General features: G+C 28.3%; 1 protein-coding gene across 7 annotated transcripts; it reads right to left on the bottom strand.

The window, feature by feature from the left end:
* Window positions 1-1,836: 1,836 nt before the first annotated feature.
* On the bottom strand, window positions 1,837-23,253 carry LOC145186652 (putative GTP-binding protein 6). Of its 7 annotated transcripts, none has more exons than XM_090094943.1 (16): window positions 23,132-23,253; window positions 22,537-22,766; window positions 22,392-22,421; window positions 22,107-22,130; window positions 21,749-22,032; window positions 21,600-21,636; window positions 20,821-21,443; window positions 20,609-20,738; window positions 20,062-20,158; window positions 18,438-19,176; window positions 17,346-17,444; window positions 8,466-8,596; window positions 8,096-8,304; window positions 4,256-4,398; window positions 3,877-4,050; window positions 1,837-2,056 (listed from the first exon to the last, which is right to left on the bottom strand). In XM_090094943.1, the coding sequence occupies exons 10-16, from the start codon at window positions 19,160-19,162 to the stop codon at window positions 1,924-1,926; spliced, it is 1,614 nt and encodes a 537-aa protein (XP_089951069.1). In that variant the 5' UTR covers window positions 19,163-19,176; window positions 20,062-20,158; window positions 20,609-20,738; window positions 20,821-21,443; window positions 21,600-21,636; window positions 21,749-22,032; window positions 22,107-22,130; window positions 22,392-22,421; window positions 22,537-22,766; window positions 23,132-23,253; the 3' UTR covers window positions 1,837-1,923. The 7 variants fall into 7 exon arrangements, with proteins under 7 accessions (XP_089951069.1, XP_089951067.1, XP_089951068.1 ...); XM_090094941.1 differs by having other exon boundaries at window positions 20,821-21,448; window positions 21,831-22,032; XM_090094942.1 differs by having other exon boundaries at window positions 20,062-20,738; window positions 20,821-21,310; window positions 21,383-21,448; window positions 21,831-22,032.
* Between the last annotated feature and the right edge of the window lie 1,254 nt (window positions 23,254-24,507).

Below are 24,507 nucleotides of genomic sequence, written 5' to 3'. Positions count from 1 at the left end.
TGATAATGACAATCAAAAAAACCATTTATACAAAAGTTGTTGCCCTTACCCTGAGGAGTTCAAATATTACAAAACCATTAGTATTGTCACATTTTAAGTGTTCTAAAATGAAAAGATAAGTGGCAAAAGTACCAAAAAATGGTAAAATTTGAACTTTAAATGACTATAAATCTTAAACTAGAGCATGAAACTGGCTGAAATTTTACATGAACATAGTTAAGGCAATGTGGAAAATATAGTTAAGGCATAGTGGAAAAATTTTCGTTGATTTTTCTTGAGTGGTTCTGATTTTATAGCAGATTTTCCGCAGTTCTCAAAAGGGGAAAAAAACACAAAACTTTTGCATTAAAACTTAATTTTCTTCCGCGGATGTAATTAATTGATTTCAAAATTTGCATCACAGGATACCTGAATGTGTCAGCTATCACCCCATATAGGTGGCGTTCTCAGGTCAGCTAGGTTGGCACTATTGGTTTCCGTGATAACTGTGAGGATACAACAAAATATGGCCAAGGGATCCAATGGGAGTCGGTGAAAGCCTCGACTTTGGCCACATTTGGCCCAAATTTCGACGTTTCGTATGGAAATTGAGCCAAAAACGGGGTTTTGTCGCCAAATCCGGTACTTGCCAGCCTCTCTGTTGATTGTCTTTGTCACTTTCGTGCTCAGCCTGATAGGTTATAACAGAATATGTCCAAAGGCTCCAAGAAATCTCGGTGAAAGGCTCCAATATGACGAAATAATCACAGAATCGACATTACAAGCGAATTCTAAGCATTTCTGTGCATTGCGCCAGTTTCGGTATTTGTCAGTGAGTTCCTTGATGCCCTTGGGCATTTCTTTGCTCAGCCTGGTGGGATGCAACAAAATATGACCGAAAAATGAGCCTTCGGACATTTTTTGTTGTATCCTATCATACTGACCATAAAAATGACAAAGATAATCAACAGAGATGCTTGCAAGCACTTGATTTGGCGACAAATCCACTAAAATGCTTAGAATATGCTTGTTTTTTCAATTCCGTGATTATTTCGTAAAATTGAAGCCTTTCACCGAGATTTTTTGGAGCCTTTGGACATATTTTGTTGTAACCTATCAGGTTGAGCACAAATATGACAAAGACAATCAACAGAGAGGCTGGTAAGTATTGGATTAGGCGACAAAACTTCGATTTTTGATCTATTTCCTTACGAAACGTAAAAGTTTTGGTCAATTATTGTCAAATTCGAGGGTTACACCTACTCCTCTTCGATTCTAAATGTTAATCTAAGTGAATATAAATCCAATTGAAGGGGAGGGTAATATTTAAGCACAATGTTTAAGTAACTTCGCTTTCAGTATTTACTATAGCATCTTCAACTTCTGAATCGATAATCAAGGAATTGATTTACAATTTTTTTTTTTCAGCATTGTTAATGTTCAACGTCATGCCTCTTCTCAAATTACAGAGAAATAATAGTTTATATCAAAATTTCCTAAATCATTAACCAACATACACTTTCTGTCTTACTAGTAAACCTAACATTGGTCTGTGTTTTTTTGATAGAACTGATTTGTTATTCTTTAATACTTTAAATTTTTGAAAATCCTTTAGTATAACGCGGATCGGTGTGATGCAATTTCCTACATGCAAAATTAAATTACTTAAAAATTTTGCAATCAAAATTTATTTATAATTGGTCTATTAAAATAACATAGTTAGTGAATTAATTTTATCACGAGTTAGTGAATTCACCTTGAATTTTCATTCATAAATTTAAAATTACGGATTTTTTTAAAAGATATTTTAGTTTTAAGACCTTTTTCTGAATAAGACCTTTTACTGAATAAATATAGTTCCGAACAACATTTTTAAATTTTTATTAATTATTGATTTGTAGTAAATCTCTTCAAATACCAGATTCCAGACTTCGCAGTATTACATTAATCAATGATTTTCCTTCTAAAATGTTTTTCAAATTTACAACGTGTAGCGTTATCTAGAATTGTAGTAACATCTAACGAACCGTCTTCGTGAGCAATTGTTTTAACGACAGTCGCATTGTGATAAAGCCAGCTAAGAACAAAAAAACTATAAAAAAACTAAATACCAAATAATCAGCATGTATTTATTGACAAAAACTAACACTTTTGTAACACTTTTTTTATTGACAAAAGCTAACACTGAGTAACCTACGAAGTTTCTGTTACTTTATTTAACTACTTTATACTGGAAGTAAACGAAGAAATCATTTAACACCTAAAAATTAAACAACGATCAATTTATTAAGTTTATTCAATGCAGTTGTCATTTACTTTATTTTATCTAAAATGAACTACAGAAGATTTTCTACGTGGTTTATTTAGTATACAGGTAATTCCACAGAAATGTCCGGTCCAATATACTTCTCAGACTTTTTTAAGAGTATCCATAATTTCAAGACATTGTAAAAAAATAAAATTTGCCGCCATTTTTAAATAAAAACTTATGTAAAAAAAACGAACTTTTGTTCCTAGCTTCAATTGTTAAATTTTTTTGTGAAGAAGTCAAAGATTTTCAGCTAAAAACTTGTTTAAAACAAACGACAGAAGTCATAGCAAAAAAGACGATAAGAAGCATCTGAAAAGTTTAGTTAGAACCAAACTTGTAAATTGGCAGGGTGATTGGTAAACGCATAGAAGCTATCCCATTTGATGTTAGAAACAAGAGACAGCACTTTGGAAAATTCATAGTTTTGGGCGGAATTTCCAAAGAGAGTTCCAAAACACCGCTGGTTTTAAAGCACCTTTATTACATTCATCAAGGACGAGTTGATCACCTGGGTCAAGAAAAAGTTTCAATTCCATCCATGTTATATATACGCTAGTACACAGAACACACGAAACCATCAATTTCTTGAAAATGAAATTTTTCACGTTTAAACTCCTAAAATATGGTCCCCATGATTGCCAGACAGAATCGTTTTGACTACAGAAATTGGTCTGTCAGTTCCTTCATACTTACCGTAAACCAAACAGCCAATGGGAAATGTCTTTGCCTACATTCAATATTAAAATCTTAGTATATGTTGATAAAGGTTAAAAGGTTTGCAATACTGATTTTAGTCCACAAAAGTGAGCAACTGCTCGGAGTTATTTCCAGACAGACGGTCATGGAAGTTCTCAGGCAAGATGAACTTGTTGGTTAAAATCTCCAGGAAAATCCAGGCATGATAAGTTGATACTAAAGTATCAAGGTATTACAATAACTACCTAAGTACATATCAATTTTTAAAAAACAGAAAAACTCCTTCAAACAAGAACTGTCAGTGAAGAACAGCGTCAAGAACATGAGTCTTTTGAATGTTTTTACTTTAAAAAAAATAAAAATCCTAAGTGAAGATACTTCCTAAGTACTTTCCTTTTTTTTTAATAACTTTATTATGTTAATGTAAGTTGATACCCAATATATCTGTTGTTAATTAGTCCAGAAAAAAGAGTGCGTTCTGTAAATATTAAATAAACTCATTCTCATTAAACATCAGACATGAGGTAGCTGTCCACAATGTAGAATAACAGGCAGTGGAAGTGCAAATATCCACCCATTTCAGATGAATAAGATTAACTAGTTTTAACAAAACATAACTGTTTAAGCAGTTTTTACGTTCGTATCTAATTTTACGGTTAGTGGAACTATAAAGCCGATTCTATTTGTTACAATTTATGTGCTGTATTATTTTGTAAGCTATCATCTTTCTTGCAGTCATTTTGTGGAAGTTATTTGCAGTAGAAACTTGTTACCCTTTCAATATTGCTTATTTTAATTACTAAAAATACTTTGTTAATTGGAAAATTTTTATTAAATACTTAAATCTATTATAAAAATAAGAATATAAAAAAAAAAAAAAAAAAACTTACTTTAGTTCATTACCCATCTGATCAAAGCGAATGTTAAAGATACTTCTATTAGTTATATCTAAGATTTTTTCTTCAATTGCCAGTCGCAATTTATCAAGACCAATTTCATGTATGGCAGATACAAAATGCACATCTATTTCTTTGTCAGGATGCTTTGGTAAAAGTACAGTGTTCCTGATAAACAGTTATGGTACGCTCAATATAAAATTGTTTTAAAACCCACATAGAATACTTAACAAGACTTCATAACTATTAGAATCAGAAAAAATAATCACAAATCACAAAACATCTCAAAAAAAGTTTAACTACTATTGCAACTTATGAAATAGAAAACTAACAAATAAACAAATAATAAAAGCACAGTTTTTTAAACTTCTACCTTAAATCAACTTTATTGAAAACATGGATCATATTTGTTAACAAATTTCTTGGCAAATTAAGTTTTGATAGCACATTCATTACTGTATCTATTTGAAGCTCAAATTCTGGATGAGAACAATCAGAAACATGCAAAAGCATATCCTAAACATGAAATGCACACAACAGTTTACAGTATAAATATACATAGACTGGATTTAAAATGTTAAATAAAAAGTAGTAAGTACTGTAAGTATATAAATACATACTCTTAATCAAATTTAAGTAAATCTAGAAATTTTTTTTTTAAAAAAAAAAGGTAAAATAGTAATACCATTTTATTATCAAAAAAAAGAAAGATTTTTTCAATAAAAACATTGTTTAAAGGCAATATAATTTTTTACTCAATATATCATATATAAAACAGATTGTAACATTAAAACTTTGGTTGTTTTAATTGCTTTTTAACAATTGCTTTGATGAACTTTTAAATTAAAAAGTTGTATTATATTACAATATAAAAGTGTTAAGAAACTTTAAAAGTTTGTGATTCAAAATCTAATAATATAATTTTCTTCAAAATTATCTTTAAGAAATGTTAACTATCTAGTTTTTGGAATCTTTTTTGTAAGATTAAAAACATGTCATAAACTTTGCATGAAATATTATGTAATGCAAAAAAAAAAATTAAAATGCTCTTTGTATTGGAATGTATAATTTAATCATAAAATAGCTTTGATATAATAATGATTAATGTTATTCTTTTATCAATAAAAAATTAACAATACTTTAGATAAAAAAAAATTCCGAGACAATAAAGATGTCTTATTTCTCTTTTTTTTTTCTAATTTCAGTGTCACAATAGTAGGAAAATGATCTAGGAAATAAGGACTTAGTTATTTTATTTATCTTAAAAAGTTCCTTTACTTCCATGTTTTTATTCTTATAAAAAAAAAAACTTTAGAGATGCTTACAATTGTTTGTATACAAGTTAATCAAAGTTTGCACAGGCAACTATTTACATTTAAATAATAAAATGGTTTTATTAGCACAAAACCTGCGTTTTACTAATTTGTACTTCGATCTAAATTAACAGTTAAGGTAAAACTTTAATGAAGAAATCTACCGTCTTTCTCCCCCAACTAAAATATATTCTTTAAGCAAATTATTGTCATTTTTTTCAAAAAATTTATTTCTCAGTATATTTTGATTTAAAAGGATTTTGACATCTTCTCTTAATGACCAATTAAAAAAAAAACCTTTTTTAAAAATATTAATTATACATTTTTCATAAATATAGCCACTGCCATTGATATTAATAAAACATCCATCAGAATTTACTTGGATTATATTAGCTCGGAAAAGCATGGAAGTAAAATGCTCAATTAGATAAATTTAAGCATTTTACTCCCATGCTTTTCCAAAATAACAAGAGAGAAAACATACAATCATTATTCTAAAAGAAAACATAGTAAATAACAGGAAAGCAGTCAGTTATTGAACTAATGTATTACAATATTGCACCATAAAATATTAACAACATAAAAGTTTCAGAATTTTTCTTGTACTAAAAGCTTAATGTTTTGAAAAGCATAAAAATGTCACGAAAATGTCTCTTACTAAATTGCTTCCAAAAGTCGAAAAAGATTTGAATGTAAATGAGAGAATATTGATACCTAGACTGAGTGCTCTTTAAATAGATAAGGCATACTTTAATCACAAAGAGTATTCAATATGCGTCAAAGGTTTACATAAATATTTTAGTAACCCTAATGAATTTCATGATGTTAAAGTAATTAATATGTGAAAATAGTACATTAAACTTTCAGTTTTTTTTAAAAAGATTAGTGTTTTCTAAAATACGCTTCTTTGTTTGTAATTTAGGAAATCTTAAAATCAAGATAATCCAGCCATGTTAACTGTTAGCCTGGATGAAAGCTTTACCATTATTGTAAATTAATATCATGTTTAAAACTTTTTTTTGCAGATTTCAAATTTCTTAACCATTTTGAGTTCAAAACTTGAATATTAACATTATTTAAGTATTCACTAACAATATGTGCCGTATGTGGTCTAGCATTATCCTGCATAAGAAGGAATCCATCTCCAATGTACAGTGCAAATGGTACCACAAAAGGTTCTAAAATGTCTACTATGTATTGTTGAGAAGTCAGATGTCCACCATCAACAAAGAAAGCTTTGTGCAAGCTGTTAAAGATATTCTGCCACATACCATCAATGAGCCCCCTCCATATAAAGTGGATTCTCGAATGTTACTAGGAAAATTCTTTTATTTAATCTTCTTCTGTACACTCTTGGGCAGCAATCAAAACTTACTAGGCAAAATCTTGACTCATCTGTAAATAAGACCTGTCCCCAATCATGTATCTCCCAATTCATATGCCCCTTTTCAAAAGCTAGTCCGTGTCTTTGAAAGTCTACAGAAAATCTGGGACCAGTAGCTGCTACCTGTGGTCATAAGCAATAAAAATTGGTCCTCCACAGCATTGGTAACTTGTGGTCTGTTTTGGCCAAGTTGTCTAGCATAATCATCTACAAACCTTTGCAGAACCCTATCAACTGTTTTACAAGTTACTCCAAATCTTCTACCAAGTTTGCAATTTGCTAATCCTTCATTGGACAAAGTAACAATTGCAACACACTCATCATGACTAAAATTTTGTCTAGAATGCTGCATTTCAAACAGATGTATTGCTTAAATTACAGTTATCTTTTCTACTGTTAAAACAATTTAAAACCAATACATACTTTTCTTTTAGAAGTGAAGTTTAATTGCAGCAAAACATGCAACTTATGAAAAGCTGCTATAATTTGGAAATTAAATAAGGGAATTGGAATAAAACCTACCAAAGGCATAACAATAAAGATTATTATCATCTTTGTAATTGATAAATCCGGGAAATGCATAAAACTTTTCAAAATAAGTTGGAATTTATAAGTGGTGTGTTCACTATAACCCCCTTCTTCAATACGCCATAGAATCTTGTAAGGTCACATTTCCAACTTGATGAGAAACATCCCCAGACCATAAACAAGCAACTACTGCATTTTACAACTGGAGCAATAAAAGCTGGTATCATCTTCTCTTCAGATTTATGCTGTACATATACTAGTCAATTTAATCCACAGACCTTAAATTTAGAATCATATGTCCAAAGAGGTTTTAGAGCAATTAAATACATTCCAAATCAAATGTGTCTTTGTCCAACTTAAAATCTTTATACATTTTATTTAGCGAAGGCTCTTTTTACGGCGAAGGATCATTTTTGAGCATCCAAAAACATCATTTCATTGAGAAACAGTCAAAGACCTATTTTGATTAGAAATATGTTTTAAGCATAATTCATCTACTTTGGATGGTACTAAAGAACACTCGTGTTTCAATCTCTCAACAATTTCTCTAATGAAATGTTCTTTTTGCAAAGTGATTCAATTTCCAATGCTTATCTTATTTGATTTTGTTCTACTTCTAAAAGCAAAACATAATATTAATGCCGAAAATCATAACTAATGTGCTTAAAATATGATTTGCTTTTTGTACAATAATGACTAGCATTAAAGCATTACAAACACTTATTTAACAGAATTTTTTTTAAAAATTTCATAAATTATGTACAAAGTGCTTATACTATAATAAAATACTTTATTTAGTTTAAATAAATGTATAGTATATGCAAATTTATATGAAAATTAGGGATGATTCTAAAATTTGTTAGTGGTGTAGATGTTTCACAATAATTCTTAATTTGACATTAAAATTGCTCATTTTGGAAAATTTTTTTCGAAAATGAGCAATTAAAAGCATAAACTGATTAATTATATATATTTAAAAATAACTAACTGCTGTTTTTAAGTCATCTAGTGTTGTAGAAAAAGATTCAACTAGCTCATGAGGTAAATCAGATATAAAACCCACAGTATCCATATATATAATGCTCAAGCCACATGGGAGTTTTCCTCGGTGTGCAGTAGAATCTAAAGTTGCGAAAAGCTTGTCCTCTGGAGCAAGAGAAGAATCTTGAGACAAACATTTTGTTAGTGTAGTTTTCCCTAAGAGAAAATTTTAAATTAATTTTGAATACAAAAGTGCACACTCTTTTACAATCCAAATACACTTCCACGGAATATTAAAAACTCTTATAACTGTAAAAAGAGAATGAGTGTGAATTATACATACACATATATATATTGGTATATCCCACAAAACATACCTGCATTGGTATATCCTACCATAGCAACATGGGGGAAGTGCTTTTCTAATCGATCATTTTTTATTTGATTATGATGATCACGGATATGCAACAAAACTTTTTTAATTTTAGATTCTTCTAAATTCAATGCTCTATCAAATAAAAAGAGACTAGTTTAAATTTCATTCCAAAACAACAGCTGTTTTAAAGCAAAAAAGTTGCTTATGACCTTAAGAAAAAAGTTGTATATAACTATTTACATATGATTGTCAATTAGCTTTTATGTCACTAAATTTGTAAAAAAAAAAAAAAAAATTTAGGTAAGAAATATACTTCATTTTTAATAAAATACTAAGTGTTTTACAACTTTTTAAGTTGCTTTTAAACAGTCTTAACATATGAGAAAATTATGTAAAAAAGTACTAATATATATCTTTTCTTCAGCCATTAAATATTAGTGATTTAAATATTGATAGTATGCTGCAGTATAATAATACTTCTATCCAGAATTTTATTGAAACATTTTTTAGACAAAAGTCATTCTAATTTTTTAAAATTAATTTTGGTACCCTTAACATAATCTTCATTCCACCAACTGTTTTTTATAGACCCATCTTCAAAGCATTATGTTCTTACAATTTTTATCCTTCATTTTCACAGTTTGTTTTTTTTCTTTTTCTCCCAGTTAAATTTCTTTTATTTTTAAATGTCTAAAAAATTAGGTAGATTTTTTGATAAAAACCTTGTATTTTTTGTGTATTTTAGAATATGAAGAGAAAAAAAAAAAAAAAATACATACGACAATTGCAATAGGATCCATCAGTTAGAAATAAGGTTATATATATTTGGTTAGTTAGAGGATAAGATTTTTCAGTTTTTACACACCATTTCATAACTTTTTATTTAGACAAAATTGTCAACAAAATAACAAAAATTTCAAAAATAAAAAAGCTTGATAAAAATGTTTCAGCATGAGATGATTTGGATATTGAACTGAAACTATTTGTAACTTGATGTAAAAACTAGCAAGTTGGGTTAATGGAATAGTTTTACTGAATTATCATGTAAGTTATAGTTCATCAGAATTCTAAATTTTTAAAAAATATAATAAAAACATCTAACAAAAAATTAAAAGACAGATGGTGTATGAACTATTTAAAACAGTAAGTTAAATTCTTATTTTTACACATGCAGTGATAAACATTGAGATTATTTGAGTCTTTTACTGTTAAATTTTGTTATACATCTTTGAAAACTGTCACCATACTTTAGATAGTCATTAGGTCTTTTGTATCTCTGTAATTAGGCTCCAAAGAACTGATGCCATGTTTTGATAGCTTGCTAAGAATAAACTGAGAGCAACTGTGGCAGTGAATAAATTGTTGAATATGATAAAAGACTGCATACACTTTTGGGGTGATGAAACTTGATCTCTGAAGCTGTTTATAAGACAACCTGAATTGATCAACTTTTTGAGCAGAAAAAGTATCAAGAACATTACAAAAACAAGCTTTTGACACAATTCTAATTGTTTGAATTAAAGGAATTGCTGGAATGAAGGAGTGCTTCTGAACTAATCTTTCAAGGGTATTTACATTTTTCAGTAGCATTTTATATTTATCTCCAGCAGGATGCCTTCTGTGAAATGACAGTGAAGTGTTGAATGTGAAGTGAGGTGAGCCACTCTGAAGCATTAGCCCAAATCTCAATTAAAGAAATCAGTAGATGATTAACAATGCCAGCAATAAATGTAGCTACATTGGTGGGAGAATATAAAGAATCAAGGTTTCATTAGGAAAATGAATGATGGGTGAATGAACACAACTTATAAATAATTTAGCCACTTTAAAGTAAGCTCTGAAGAAAGCTTGAAAATATCTTTTGACTGAACCAATAGCTCTTAGAAATTCACATTAAGATTTTACACCAAGAGTAAAGGAGTGTGCTTGAGTATATTTTCAAGTTTTCATTTCACATGATACAACAAATGGAAGACTTTTCAAATTCACCAAATCAACTACTTGTTTTATAGTTCCCTTAAAGATTTTCTGAAATGAAAACTAGCAGTTGCTAATTTATACCAGAATCTTTAGCAACAAGATCTGTAAGGAAAAGTACTTTCTTTAGAAATAATACAGAGAGTGATTTTTAAAAATCCTCTACCATCCCTCCCCAGCTAGTAATTGTTTATAAAAAGTTTTCCTTGATCTAATATTCTGATATATGACCAGTTTTAAATAAGTGAAAAATAATAAAAAGCTAATAAAATATCCCTTTTGTAACAAGTTGATTTTAATGGAAAATCAAAATTGCTTTTTCTTTCACAGATCTTCCACAACCTAACCCCATTTTGAGATTTATACCCAAGTATCATATAGGAATAGGTCAATCATCCTCCAAATAGATTTTCTTGGGTCACTGCAATAATGACAAAATATAAATAAAACAGCCTTTAATTTTCTTGATGGAAATTTATTACAGCTGTTTTCAATTTTCCTCAAATAGATTTAATTTCAACTAAACAGAATGAATGTAATCATAAATCTATGTAAAGTCAAAAACTATTTGCTTGTTTGATTACAAGACTATCAGCATAGACAATACAGATAAAAGATCTTACTACTTATATTTATGGTTTTTGGATTAAAAGACTAAACAAAATAAGATAATAAAGCATCAGTATGGAATCAACTTGTAGATAATGTTTGAATTGTTCAGATGATTTCATTACACTTGTGGATGTTTTAAAAAACCAAAATACACATAGAGTGTAAAATATGCTCAAATATGATGAACATAAAAGGAATTGTTTGTGTGGATCTCAATATGGTTAACTCATTACTGATAAACTCTTTACTTGATCAATAAAAAGGTATATTATGGTATAGCCAAGTTATGGACAAAGAGTAGTAAATTTAGTAAGAACAATTTTTGTTGAATAGAAAAGCAGAAAGCTGTGCACATCTTGTAGAACTGCTGCTTAATATCATTGATTGGGCTGCATCATGAGCATAAATATTTGTTTCCTCAAAAGCCACACCAACTAATTTCCTGCTAAATTTGGCAACATGAGTGAAGGTAAATGCTTTGATTAAGATAATAAGGTTATGGAGGAGAGTTATCATAGCTGATGGGACATGCATAATTTTACAGATTACTGTTGATATTTTCAAGTCCAGATTTGAAGTGCTCCAGATGTATCAAAAATAGGTTTAAAATCACCAACCCAGTAATAGATAAAACCAACTTCAAAAGTTAAGACAAAAAATATATTTTATCTGTGTAATCCTAACTGAGTATTTTTCCCCATAATATTTTTCCAGTCCGAATTTTATAAAAGTTTTTTTCTAAAATTAATTTTTCACAGTATAAATCAAACATGTTTCAAATTGACACTTTAAATTAGTGAGGTGACCTATTTGTTAAAAAATTAATAACTATTATTTTTAATGATTTCTTTTATTTTTAATCTCAGTGCATTTATTAAACAACGCAAAAAAAACATAGAACTATACTTTTTGACTAATGGAACTTTGATAAAAATTTTATCAAATAAATATATATAGCGCATATATGGAAGTTTATTTATTTTTAGAACAAATATTTTTTGTCTACGTATTTAAAACTTACATGGATTTAGCAATGTGCACTGAGATAATACAATTTTTTTATGAAAATAAAAAATGTGTTCTCAGGCAGTCTAAAACAAAGCATAGATTAAATAAGAATCCATTCTCAGTATCCATAACCACTAAATTAATTGAACAGTTTGCAACAACTGGGTCTGTTAACAATTCTCCGATATCAGGACGTCCATCTCTAAAAGATTAATGAAGTGGCAGTGTGTTCAATGCTCTGAAAGAACTTCGAAGCAATAGTCCTTATGGTGTTGCAACAACATCTGATATTTCAAGAGTAACTAGAATATGCAAATCAAGTGTTTACACTTTGCTGCTGCATCATTTGCATCAATATCCTTACAAGTTGCGTTTAACACAGGCCATAACAGCAGCTGACAAGATTGCACGTTTCAATTTCTCAAAAAAATTAATTGAAAATCAGCATCTCTTACCAAACATCCTTTGAAGTGATGAGGCATATTTTTACACAGACGGTCATGTTCACAGACACAATTGCGTCATTTGGGGTGATGAAAAACCCTCTAAAACATTACCAAAGATGCTCCATGCAGAAAAAATTTGTGTTTCGATGGGTTTTATAGTCTCATTTTCTTTGAAACATTTTTCTTAGAGGATACTGTAACAGGAGAAAATTATACGGTCATGCTAGAGACTCACATTCTGCCAAAATTGAGTGAAAAAGATAAATTATCCTCAACAGTCTTTTAGCACAATAGTGCACCTCCTCATTATTCCTTGTCTGCTAGAGAAGTGCTAGAGGAGCACTTCCATGAATGGAAGGGATTAAGAACTGGCCTGCCAGATCACCAGATCTTAGATTTTTATTTCTGGGGTGTGATTAAATCAAGAGTTTATCAAAGAGGCAGTGTCCAAAGCATTAATAATTTAACAGAAGAATTTTAGAGGTCATACCTGAACTATCACAGGATGAATTATTGGCTTCTGTGACTGCCGTTCTTTATCGATGTGAATTGCTAATGCAAGTTGATGGGGGTATTATTGAACATATAAAATAAAACCTCCAAGAGTGCTAATAATTATGAAACTTTGTTGTATATATGTTTTAATAAAATGTTTGAGATGTCTTTTTTTTTTTTTTTTGCGTTACTTAATAAACACACTGCAGCATTTAGAGAAAAGATAGTTTACATAATAAAACACAGATATAATTATGAAAAATTAAAATAAAGATTTCAAAATTAGACAAGATGTTGAATAAACATGCAACAAGGATTGTATATTCAAGAAAGGTTGGAGAATTAAAAAATTTCACAAAACCTAATTAAAAAATGAGAAAAAAAAGACAAGAATGAAATTACTAAAGATGGAATCAATTAAAAAAGATAAATTATTGGTTATTGAAGATTAGAAGAGAAAGCATAAAGTTTATCCATTGTTAAGAATGGAAATCAACAATATTAGTAAAAATCATGAAAACAAATTTGAAAGACAAAGTTGAAAGAGTTGCTGTGCACCAGTTCACCTGATCTTCCTGAATTATAACTTTTGACCAATTGAAAAAGATCATATTGCATAGTCTTAAAGCTTTTTATTTATGTTGTCTTGCTTTTAATACCATAACTACAAAATTGATTAAATAAATGGAGTTTAACTTAAGCAATGGAAGGGAAAGGCTCTCATCTGGACTACCTTTTTGCCATCAAGTATATGAACTGCATATAAAGGTTAATACTTAAGAAAATTGATATACAAGAAAAATTAAATGTATTTATTTATTTTCTTTAATTATTGTTAAAACAGTTATATAAATTAGAAGATTCAAGTTGAATATAGTTAAAACTTTTTTATATACTTTAGTACTTATCAAATATTGTGGAAAATACAAATGGATCTTTCAAAGAAGTATTGAAAGCTGCAGTGTAACAGGAAAGCTATTCTTGAAAATTAGATATACAATAACTTAAAAAAATTCAACTTAAAAGAAAAAGAAGGAAATTATTTGGAAAAACAGGTATATGTTGTTTATATTGATGATGTTAACTAAATACATAAGCTGAAACCAAATATAGTAATTTAGCTGAAATAAAACCAAATATAGTAAAATAGCTGAATCCAAAGATAGTAATGAAAGATTTTCATGTGCCTTGCGGATAAAGGTCTACCTGTAGATGAGCTGCATAAGCTAGTTTCTAATTTATTACAAACACTGAAACCTAACAATTATAATATTGGAAGACTAAATTGAGATTATAATTGAAAAGAAAAAAAAAGAAAATTAAAGGTTACGTTGAACATTTGTTTTGCTTTTCATCGATTTTTAGAAATTTAATTTATATGAGATCAAAATCTGTTTATTAAACTGAGAACTATTTTCAATTTATATTGAATTGAAAGATCTCCTTGTTGCAAAGAATGGTATTATACATAATCAAAACTTCATTGAAATCTTTAGAAGAGGAGATTTACTTGAGCAATTTTCATTTTGTGGCTGACAATCCTTCAAAATTAAAGAAGACAGACTGAAAATCTTGAGTGAAACATTTTTAAAACTCTAACTGTTTAAAAAGTAAGTGTTAAATTTTAAAATTACTTTATGTTCAAAATTTCACAACACATTACCCTCCTTGCTCTAACTGCTCAAATACATATAACCTAGTTTGAAAAGGATAGGGCAGACCATTACAGTCAACTAACATAATTAGTCTTTTTAATAATGACACAGTAATGACAGAAGTTAACAGACAGCATGATAAATGTTATTTCATGATTAATATTATTCACAGGTAATATTAAATTAATTTAGATATTGCACCACAATATTGCATCAGAACTATCTGAATTTCAACATAAAGGTGGTCCTTGTCAACTTAAAATATTGTCAAATCTTTAAATACCCCTTTCTACTGTTATTGAGTAATCACACAATTTATCAGAGAGGGCAAGGAGTGCAATAAACCTCAAAATATGTTCCTATATTGCAGAAAGGGCTCCTTTCAATATTCTCAAGTGATGGAGCTCCATGTTACACTCTTCAAGCAAAGCAAGATTGGTTTAGACAAAATGGGATGAATAAACTTCCATGGCCAAGTCAGTCCCCAAATATGAATCCTATTGAACACCTTTGGGGCATATTAAACCAAAACCTCCAAAAAAAGGACAGGAAACCTCTTTTAAGGCCAAACTTTTAGGATTATTAAGTCATGGGAAAATTATTAAGTAAATGGGAAGAAATTCCTCAAGATGATATTCATCAACTCACCTTTGGGATGCCTAGAAGGGTCTTTGCATTAAAAAAAGCAAAGGGGATGTCAAACAAGTATTAAGTATTTATTTTGTGACCATTTACAATTACCTAATTTGCATAAACTACTTGTTTAATGAAATATAGGGTTTCTTTGATTATTATTATTGTCATGTCTGTGTATTTACACAAATAATTGTTTAGAAGACTATCAGCAGTATTAATTTCTAAATTTTTAAAAAATTATATAAATATTTAAATTTTTATGGAAAACATATGAAATAGATGTGCAAAAAAATATACACAAAAAGCATATGAAATTCTATTTCTTAATAAAAATTATTATTTTTTAAAAAATTAACAACAAAAATCTAATAACTAACTGCATGACTCTTCTATTGAAAAACAGACCTGTATCTGTTAGGCTTTGATTTGATTATTCAATGACATCTTTCAATTGGAATGCTGTACTAAGCTTGTTGTTCTACAACTCAAAGTTCTGCCTTATTGCTTGGTTTTGTATTTCCTAATTTTTCTTTAACTTGCTTCCAAAAACTTTCAATGCAACATAATATTTTTTAACATGTTTATGTAAACATCCTTAGTCATAATTTCATCTATTAGAAATTTGGGAACTATGCCATACCATAAAAAACAGCCATAAACTAAGATATTTCTGCCTCAATATTTTATGGTCTTTTTAGTGTTTATTGGGTTAAAAGCTTGATTTTTGGGATCTCTAACAAATCTTTGCCCATTGTTACTAAACAACATAAACTTGGTTACATCATTAAACAAAATATTTTTCCTCTTTTTAGACTCTATATCCCTATCCCAATTTAAATGGTCCTAGCAAACTTTACACAATCTTGCAATTGTTTTTTTTTTTAACAATGACACTTTGTGAGGTAAATAACTTTTTAAACCTTGTTCCACTTATTGTCTGTGTATCACCCATCATACCACATTTGCTCCAGTTTTCACTAAAATTTGGGATGCTGACACAAAAGGGTTTACCTTAGCTTAATTGTAAAATTTGTCTATCAATTTGTTCTGATGTTTTTCTTGGTCTCTCTTTTTTTCTTCTTTATTTTGATACTCAGTAGCATTTTTTCTTCTTTTGAACACTTAAATGTATTTGCTATTTCTCTAAATAAAAATCCATCATTCTTCTTCTTAACAATATTATGTTCATCAAAAGAGCAATGTTTTTTTTTCTGCCCATTTTGTCAATGTTAAGAAATAAACTTAAATTAATTTTTTGATAAAACAATACATTCGGTCATAAAATAAGTTCAAACAAGCTAATGTACTATTTTGTAGATATGTAAACATACTTATTAAGTGTTTATGTAAAAAAAATGTAAGTGTATGCATTTTTTTGCACATGAACTTCAAGAAAATTTTTCATAAAAATTAAAACACTTGTTTGACTTTGAATTATTTGGAAATAAGTATTTTTGTTTATCATTAATTACATATGGAGTAATTAACTACTTGAATAAATATTTCAAAAATTGATAGGAACATAATAATTTTATTCCCATAAATTGAATGGATTAGTAAGCATATTTAATTTTTCCAATTAATTGTATACCAAGGATTAAAAATTATTGATTATGACATTTCCTGAAATGACTTTTGTGCTTTATGGTCTTTCTAGTATAAATTTTATAATTTGTACATTTGTTGCATATGTAATAAGTAAATACTAATTCATCTTTTTACTCATTTGTTATCCTGCTATATAAAACAGTTTTATGAGGTCTTTACATTTAAAACAAACACCATAAAAATATTTCTAGCATTATTAAACTTTTTGAAAAAACACATAATGGTCATAAAAATTATAAAACATTCAGCTTTCTTGTACTTTGATTAAAAAAACAAGACCTTAAAATTTAAATAAGTTGGTGAAATTCAACAAATAACTAAACAAGCAACTTCTATGTTCTAATTCAAACTGAAATTTTCATTATTTCTTTTTAATTGACTTATATGAAATTCATTTTAACTATGTAAAATTATATTATAAAAAAAATAATTTGTCATATAAACCTGCGCTGTTGGTCAGTGCTTGTTTCACCAGCGCCAGACATCATTTTGCCACCACCCCTTTGCTGGTCATAATGAGTTTCATCAGAAGAAAGATGCGATCTAAAAAAGTGTTTAAAAAAGGATCTAATTTTATACTTTAACTTTCTTAAGGAAGTCTTAAGAAAGAACAATTATTTTGAGACAAGTGGAAAAAGCAAAAAGCAGAAAAAGAAAAAAGAAAATGTTTCCAGTATCAATTTTTCAAAACTTAGCATTTTGTGTTACTGGTATTACTAGTATAATTACTAACTAGTGCTACTATTAGAACTTATTAGGATGTATATAATTAGTATTAGGAATAGTATCTAGCAGCAGCAGCAGCAGCAGCAGCAGCAGCAGCAGCAGCAGCAGCAGCAGCAGCAGCAGTAGTAGTAGTGGTAGTGGTAGTCTTGTTATTAAAGCTTCTTTCTCATTATAATAGAAAATTTGCAAAATAAAGCTCCACACTCCAGTGAACTCGTAAATGTTTTTTTCAGATTTTATTTAAATTTTGGGGAGAAACTTTAAAAAATAAAAACCTAGAACTTATATTAACTTTTTTAGTTTTCATTTAAACAAAGGTAATTGTTAAAAATTTAAAGTCTTTTTAATGACATTCAAGATGACAACTGGAAATAAGGTTTCATTTTGACATTATGCTGAAAAGAACATTTTCCCAATTGAGAGGAAACAATAAAAGAAAACTAAAAAAAAATGAATAAGCTTCAATATTCCTTTCATTATGTAAGTAGTTTTTTAGAATCATCAACATTTTCAATCTAAAAAACAGATTTCCTTCTACACACTTTTTTTTTCATTTTTCAGAGATTAAGCACTTAAAATTTTCAAAAATGTTAATTAAAATCTTTATGTCCATGGTTGATAGTCAAGACAATATTTGACTTCTTTAAAAGAAAAATTTAAATGCTGGTTATTTTATTTTAGTTTCTTGTGGAAAATTCAAACACAAGAAATAAAAATAATAAACACAAGAAGTTACAATAACAAAACTAGCATTTAAATTTTAAAATTCAACAAAATGTAAAGTTACCTTTGTGATGAAAACAACATTACCTTAAATAATGAATTTCTGCCAATCTCATTTGTAGTTTTGCTTCTTTTGTACATGCACGTTCTTTAAACAAATTCAAAACCACTTGATATCTATCAAAAACTTTGCAACCTAATGTTGTTTGAAGCTCTCTTAATTGTTGAGATGTCAGTTTTCCTATATTGATAAATACAGCTGAAACTTCTCCAGATTGAACAAGTTTTCCAATGCGATCAGAAAGCTCCATTAACTTGCCAGAACCAAAAAACATTTTAGGATTATACTCATGTATAGATTCAAAACAAGTCGAATTTACTTTCCAATGCTCAATACTATTTATAAGTGCTATTGCTTCATCAAGTCGACATTCACTCAATTTTGTTAAATGCCTCTGTTTACCCCATTTAAAGTTTGGCTGTATTATATAAACACATTCTTTCAACTTAGCCTCAGATATAATTACTGGAGAAGTATAAGTAAGAAAATTTGATTTTGGTGTTTGATAAATAATTGGAGCTTCAATATTTACTGATTTAAAACTGTTCTTATCATGATTTGAAGCATGTGATGCTTTGAAAATGAAAGGACTTTCAACTTTTAATTTAACTTCATTGTATAATATATTTATGCAATCTTTGTTAATCTTTTTAAGAAGAGGATGAAGTACTGAAACAGAGCGTTTGAATATTGAATTTAACAAGCGCTCTCCAATAATATTTTTAAATTTCCCAATCATTATAGCATCCATTAGTTGTTTGTTTGCTGATAAAGTAAGAAATTTGTAAAAAATTAAAATTTACTACATTTCACATAAGCACAATAATCCATGACTGATGAAGATAGAAAAAATTTAGGAAAAAAAGATGTCAAAATGATCAAACTATAACCAACTATAAAATAAAGTATTAGTAAGAACTAGCAAAAAGCAACCCGTAATACGGGTTATGGCTGGTCTGTTACTTAATTCATGGTGGCTGCTTTCCACAATTTAAAGTTGCAAAACCTTAACTAATAACCTTTTAGAAAAACGTCTTCAAATTGAAAAAATTTAACCATCTGTAAAATTAAAATAAAAAGTATTCGGAGGTAAAATAATTTACCAATTATTTAACATTATTTGAGTAATTTACAACTGACATAGGTCATATAGGTGTAATGCAGAACCATTTTCCTCGACATTACTAAGTTCAACACAATATGTTTTTAGTTACTGACACAAAATAATAACACTTCATCAGCTTTAAATTGATGAAAAAGTAAAGCTAAATTCTTGTTATATTTTTTATAACATGAACTTTAATTAACAAGATTAATATAAAGCAAACGTAAATTATACATGAGTTGTTAATTTTTTGGTATCCCCTTGATACATGTTTCTTTAAAAAAGGAAAATGTCTTTAAAATGTTAAATGCATACAACTAAATAAATTTATTAAAAATAACTAACCAATTGAGTACAAATACGTTTCAAACAAAAAAAAGTTAATTTACAATCAAACATGAGTATAACAAATTTAAGAAAATATGTAAACTTTAATCTTTTATATTGCATTAATGCGTCATATGACAAACCTAAAATAAAAATTGTAACAAAGAAGTAGACATAGAAAAAAAAGAACAAAAAAAAACAACTGGAAAACAATTTACCTGCTTTTCAGTAACCTATCGCCATACTTAAACTACTGTCGTGATGCAGCTTGTCAGTGTTGTTTTATGACGTTACTTCATGTTGGCTTTTAGTAAACTTTAGTTTAATTTAAAAGACATTACATTAGATTTAAAATATTTTAATTAAAAAGCAAAATAACAAATGCTTCAAGGAGCCAAACTATAAACGTTAAAGATAAAAAATCAAATTGAGATAAATAAATCACATTTATATAGCTAAACGTATTGCCTTGGTTTATAGAAAATTTTAAAAGCAGTGAGTTCAATAAATTAAACTACCAATTAATTATTTTTAACAATAGAATGTAGCATCATATTATGATGATTGGGTAATGAATCAATTTAACTATATTTAAGTTTAATTGGTGAAAAACAAATAACATTTTAACTAAAAAAGATAAAACAAACCAAATTTACAACATATTATTAAAAAAAAAATTACAGTATTAAAAAAAAATAAATCACTGAAGAAAAAGCAGCAACAAAAAAGTTAAAAATATCTTCACTGATAGAAGACATTTACAACCTTTTGGTTGCTGTTTTTTCTTCGGTGTCTCCCAACACCCTGGTATGCATGAGCTCTCCATTTAAAGGACGGCTCATCCATACCGCCATTACTACACACTTATTGAAGGATCGCTCAAATGTTAATGGCTCTAAAATTACAAATAGAAGGATATAATAAAAATAAAAAATATTTTCAATTTTATTTAATCAAAATATAAAGCATAACCTCACCATTTTCACAGGATGAAGAAGATGCAAAAAAAATACAGGTCTCGAATTAGTATTGCTGGATAACAATGGTATCTTTTATCTCAAATTGGTTGTTGTGTTCATTTCTTGTTCCTCCATTATATTTGTTGTAGTTGCTACCGGAATTTCTGTTATTGCAGCTGCCTTAATTTGCCAGTTTTAAAAGATGTTTCAATTGACAGGTCAAATCTCTCGTCTCAAACCCATTAGCTGCTGTAGCTAGGCTGGCAACATGAAGAAAAGCTTTAGTGAATATGCTTGCAATTTGAAGTTCAGTTATGATTTGCCCAGGATATGATTTTAGCCATAGTCGTCTTTCAGAATCATTGTATGTTGTCAGCGGTGTAATGAACAACACATGAAGAGATTGCATTCTGTGTGTACAATTTGGTGGTAGACAAATTGTTATGATATGATTTTGTCTTTCAAGGTTTTTTTGCCTTTAAATTTTTTGTATGTAAAGCATGTCCATCTAAAAGCATTAAAGCTGGGCTTACCTAACTGGGTTTGACTAAGTTAACAAAATGTCTATGCTATTACATACATAAGTCTTTGGCAAGAATAAGTGAATCCAGGAAGTGCCTCTCCATTAACTCCATCTTCATCTGTGCTAAAGGAAAGGTAATCATTAAATAAACATATTCACCAGATGCACTCATGTAAATCACTGTTGTTTCTATCCTCCCTTTTTCATCTGATGATATGATTTCAACATGCTTTTTCTCTAAAAGGGTTGTAATTTATCTGTAGTAATATAGTACCTGGTTTTCACTTCAGCAAGCTTTATGTTGGTTGGATCTATAAAAAGATATTTTAGATGCCTATATTATCCACCATCTCATATTTCCCCACTTTCCCCTAAAACTATGATCTAAGAAACTTTTTTAAATGTACAGCTACATAAACTTACAGATAAAGAAATAGCACATTTATATCGTAAATTTTCCCCAAAGTAAATATTCTTTTGATTTTTAAAGAAACCATCTATATACCATTTTGAAATTGCAATGTTGAATTAACTGTGTTGTTATGTGTTTATTCGTTAATCTTTCATGTTTTTTCGAACTTTAAAAATAGAAAAGTCATCTTTTCTGATGTTTCCATTTTTGCTCATGTTTTGCTCAACTGTTGCTCATTGTTAATACATGTTGGTAACAATAGTGTTTGCTAATTTTCTTCCCCATTTTTCATGTTCTATACACATAAAACCATTATTAGTAGCTTGATATATTTCATAATATAAATCAAAATATAAAGCATAACCTCACCATTTTCACAGGATGAAGAGGATGCTAAAAATTAAAAAGGGTTAAACTTGTGAAAAATTTGATTTTAATAAAAATACGAGTAAAATGCAAACAGTTTAAAAATGTCATATTTATGTTAAATAATTCTTTCACCTATTGCACATATAATCCTCCATAAAAAATATATAAAATTTAAAACACAGCCCTAACAGTTATGCTACTACCAGATACTTAAGACAAAAATATACCTCAGAATAATTGATAAAATAATATTTACATATAAATAAATTATTATAACTTTTTTACCTATTCCCCTCATTTCCTCCATAAAGTTGTCTAAAGTAAGAAAAAAGATAACTGAAGCTAAAACTAACAAAAAGTAAACTAAAATTAACTATAAACTAAACCAAAACTATAAACTAAAATAAACTTTAAATCTTAATATCTGTACCTCAGAAGACAAAAGTCGGTTGTCCAGTTTTTTGTGAAAATGAGTTATGTATGAGACCTTTTTAGTTTTTTCAGTATCTACAGAGGCATAAAGACTGTTATCCTAGGACAATGTGAAACAAAGTTAGGTCGATATGTAAAGGGTCTGGTGTCCCCATCCTCTGTTAAAAGTACATCACTTGGCTGGCAAAGTTGACAAATCTTGCTCTACACATTTACCAAGTCACAGGACTTTGAAAACACGGAAACAACATAATATAAACATATGTACCAACTATAAACACAATAAATGTGTTTAAATATGTATATAAGGTTAAATATATACCTTATATACATATTTAAACACATTTTTAAAACAATTATATGACACATATTAACACATACACAAACAATAAAAAAATACTTTACATTATTATAAAAACACATTGATAAAACAACTTTAAGGCACTTATTACCACATACACATACATATCAAAAAAGCATATATGCAAACAATAAATGAATGCAAACAATAAATGTGTGGATTTTAAAAATGTAAGAAAATTTTAAAAGATTCAAAGTAAACTAAATATATATTTACAAACAATACTCTTTACCTTCTTTTTTTTTATAAGAACTGTAATCCTCATAACCAAAATTTAACCTACATACAATAACATGTGACACGCCGTGTCAAAGTTGGCACAAAATTTTAATTAATTTTTCTAAATTTTCTAAAGAAGAACAAAAATAGTTAATAAAATCACAGAAATTTTAAAGTAGTAATAACCATTTTTTGGAAATAGCATTAGTATAACTTTAAATGACATCCATACTCCTATTTTCCTTCCAAAAAATAAAATAATAATAAAACTGCTAAAAGAAAAACTAAAACAAACAAAATAAAAACGATTTAAAAAATTTAAATCCTTTCTACTTTATCTAATAAAAATTTTAAATCCTTTCTACTTAATCTAATAAAAATTTAAATCCTTTCTACTTTATCTAATAAAAATTTAAATCCTTTCTACTTTATCTAATAAAAATTTAAATCCTTTCTACTTTATCTAATAAAAATTTAAATCCTTTCTACTTTATCTAATAAAAATGTACACTGCAGGCCAAAAGTTTCCGGACACTTGATATTTTTTATATAAAAAGCTAAAATCTATCCTGTATCATTAAATTAATCAATAATATTGATTTATAATACTTAAACTTACTAATTTTAAGTGTTTATGTAAGTTTGAGGTCAGTAATTAGGTATTACTGGCCTCAAACTTACATAAATAAGTTTGTTTTTTTTTTCTCTTAAGAGTTTGGTCTTGTTAAAGTTATTTATTTGTTGAAACATGAAGGAAATACTTATAATATAATGATATCCGACTAAAATGATTGAGAATATTTAGTTTTGTTTAGTTTTCATTTGGTATTAATGACGGTTGCATTAAAAAATCTTCAAAAAAATTTTAAAATTTTATAACTCGACTATTTAATTAAAAATATGGGTAAAAAACCTTCTTTAGCAGTTGCAAAACGTTCTGAAATTATTACATTACATAAATTTTACGAAAGTTATTCAGTTCGTAAAATTTGCAAAAAATTACAAGTTGCCAGAAGTACTGTACAAGATACCATCAAATGATGGAAAGAAACAGGCATTTTTGAAGACAAAAAAAGATCTGGTAGACCACGAAAGACAACAAAAGCTGAAGACAATAGTATAATATTGATGAGTAAAAGAAATCGAAGACTTACGGCCCCGGAAATAACTTCAGGCTTTAATAGGGATCATTCAAAATCTATTTCATTAACCACTAAAAAACTACGTCTTAGACAAGCAGGACTTTCTGGCCGTATAGCGGTCAGGAAACCGTTGCTACGGATTGAAAATAAAAAGAAAAGGTTACAATGGGCTAAAGTCCACCAAAATTGGACAGAAGAAGACTGGGGAAAAGTACTATGGACCGACGTGTTCAAATTTGAACTGTTT

Source organism: Hydra viridissima, unplaced genomic scaffold (genome assembly GCF_058129835.1).
Source record: "Hydra viridissima isolate aposymbiotic clone 2 unplaced genomic scaffold, HvirCarnegie_v1 scaffold_8, whole genome shotgun sequence".
Lineage (NCBI taxonomy): Eukaryota > Metazoa > Cnidaria > Hydrozoa > Anthoathecata > Hydridae > Hydra > Hydra viridissima.
The sequence above is the reverse complement of the archived record's forward strand: the minus strand, read 5'-3'. Positions and strand labels throughout refer to the sequence as shown.

Excerpts from the sequence above, each read along its gene's own strand:
- LOC145186652 (XM_090094939.1), bottom strand. The coding sequence starts at position 19,162 with ATGGATGCTATAATGATTGGGAAATTTAAAAATATTATTGGAGAGCGC. Across the intron at positions 4,399-8,095 it reads TAGATGACTTAAAAACAGCA|GATATGCTTTTGCATGTTTC; the intron begins GTTAGTTATTTT and ends TTTCATGTTTAG. Across the intron at positions 4,051-4,255 it reads TTCAATAAAGTTGATTTAAG|GAACACTGTACTTTTACCAA; the intron begins GTAGAAGTTTAA and ends ACTGTTTATCAG.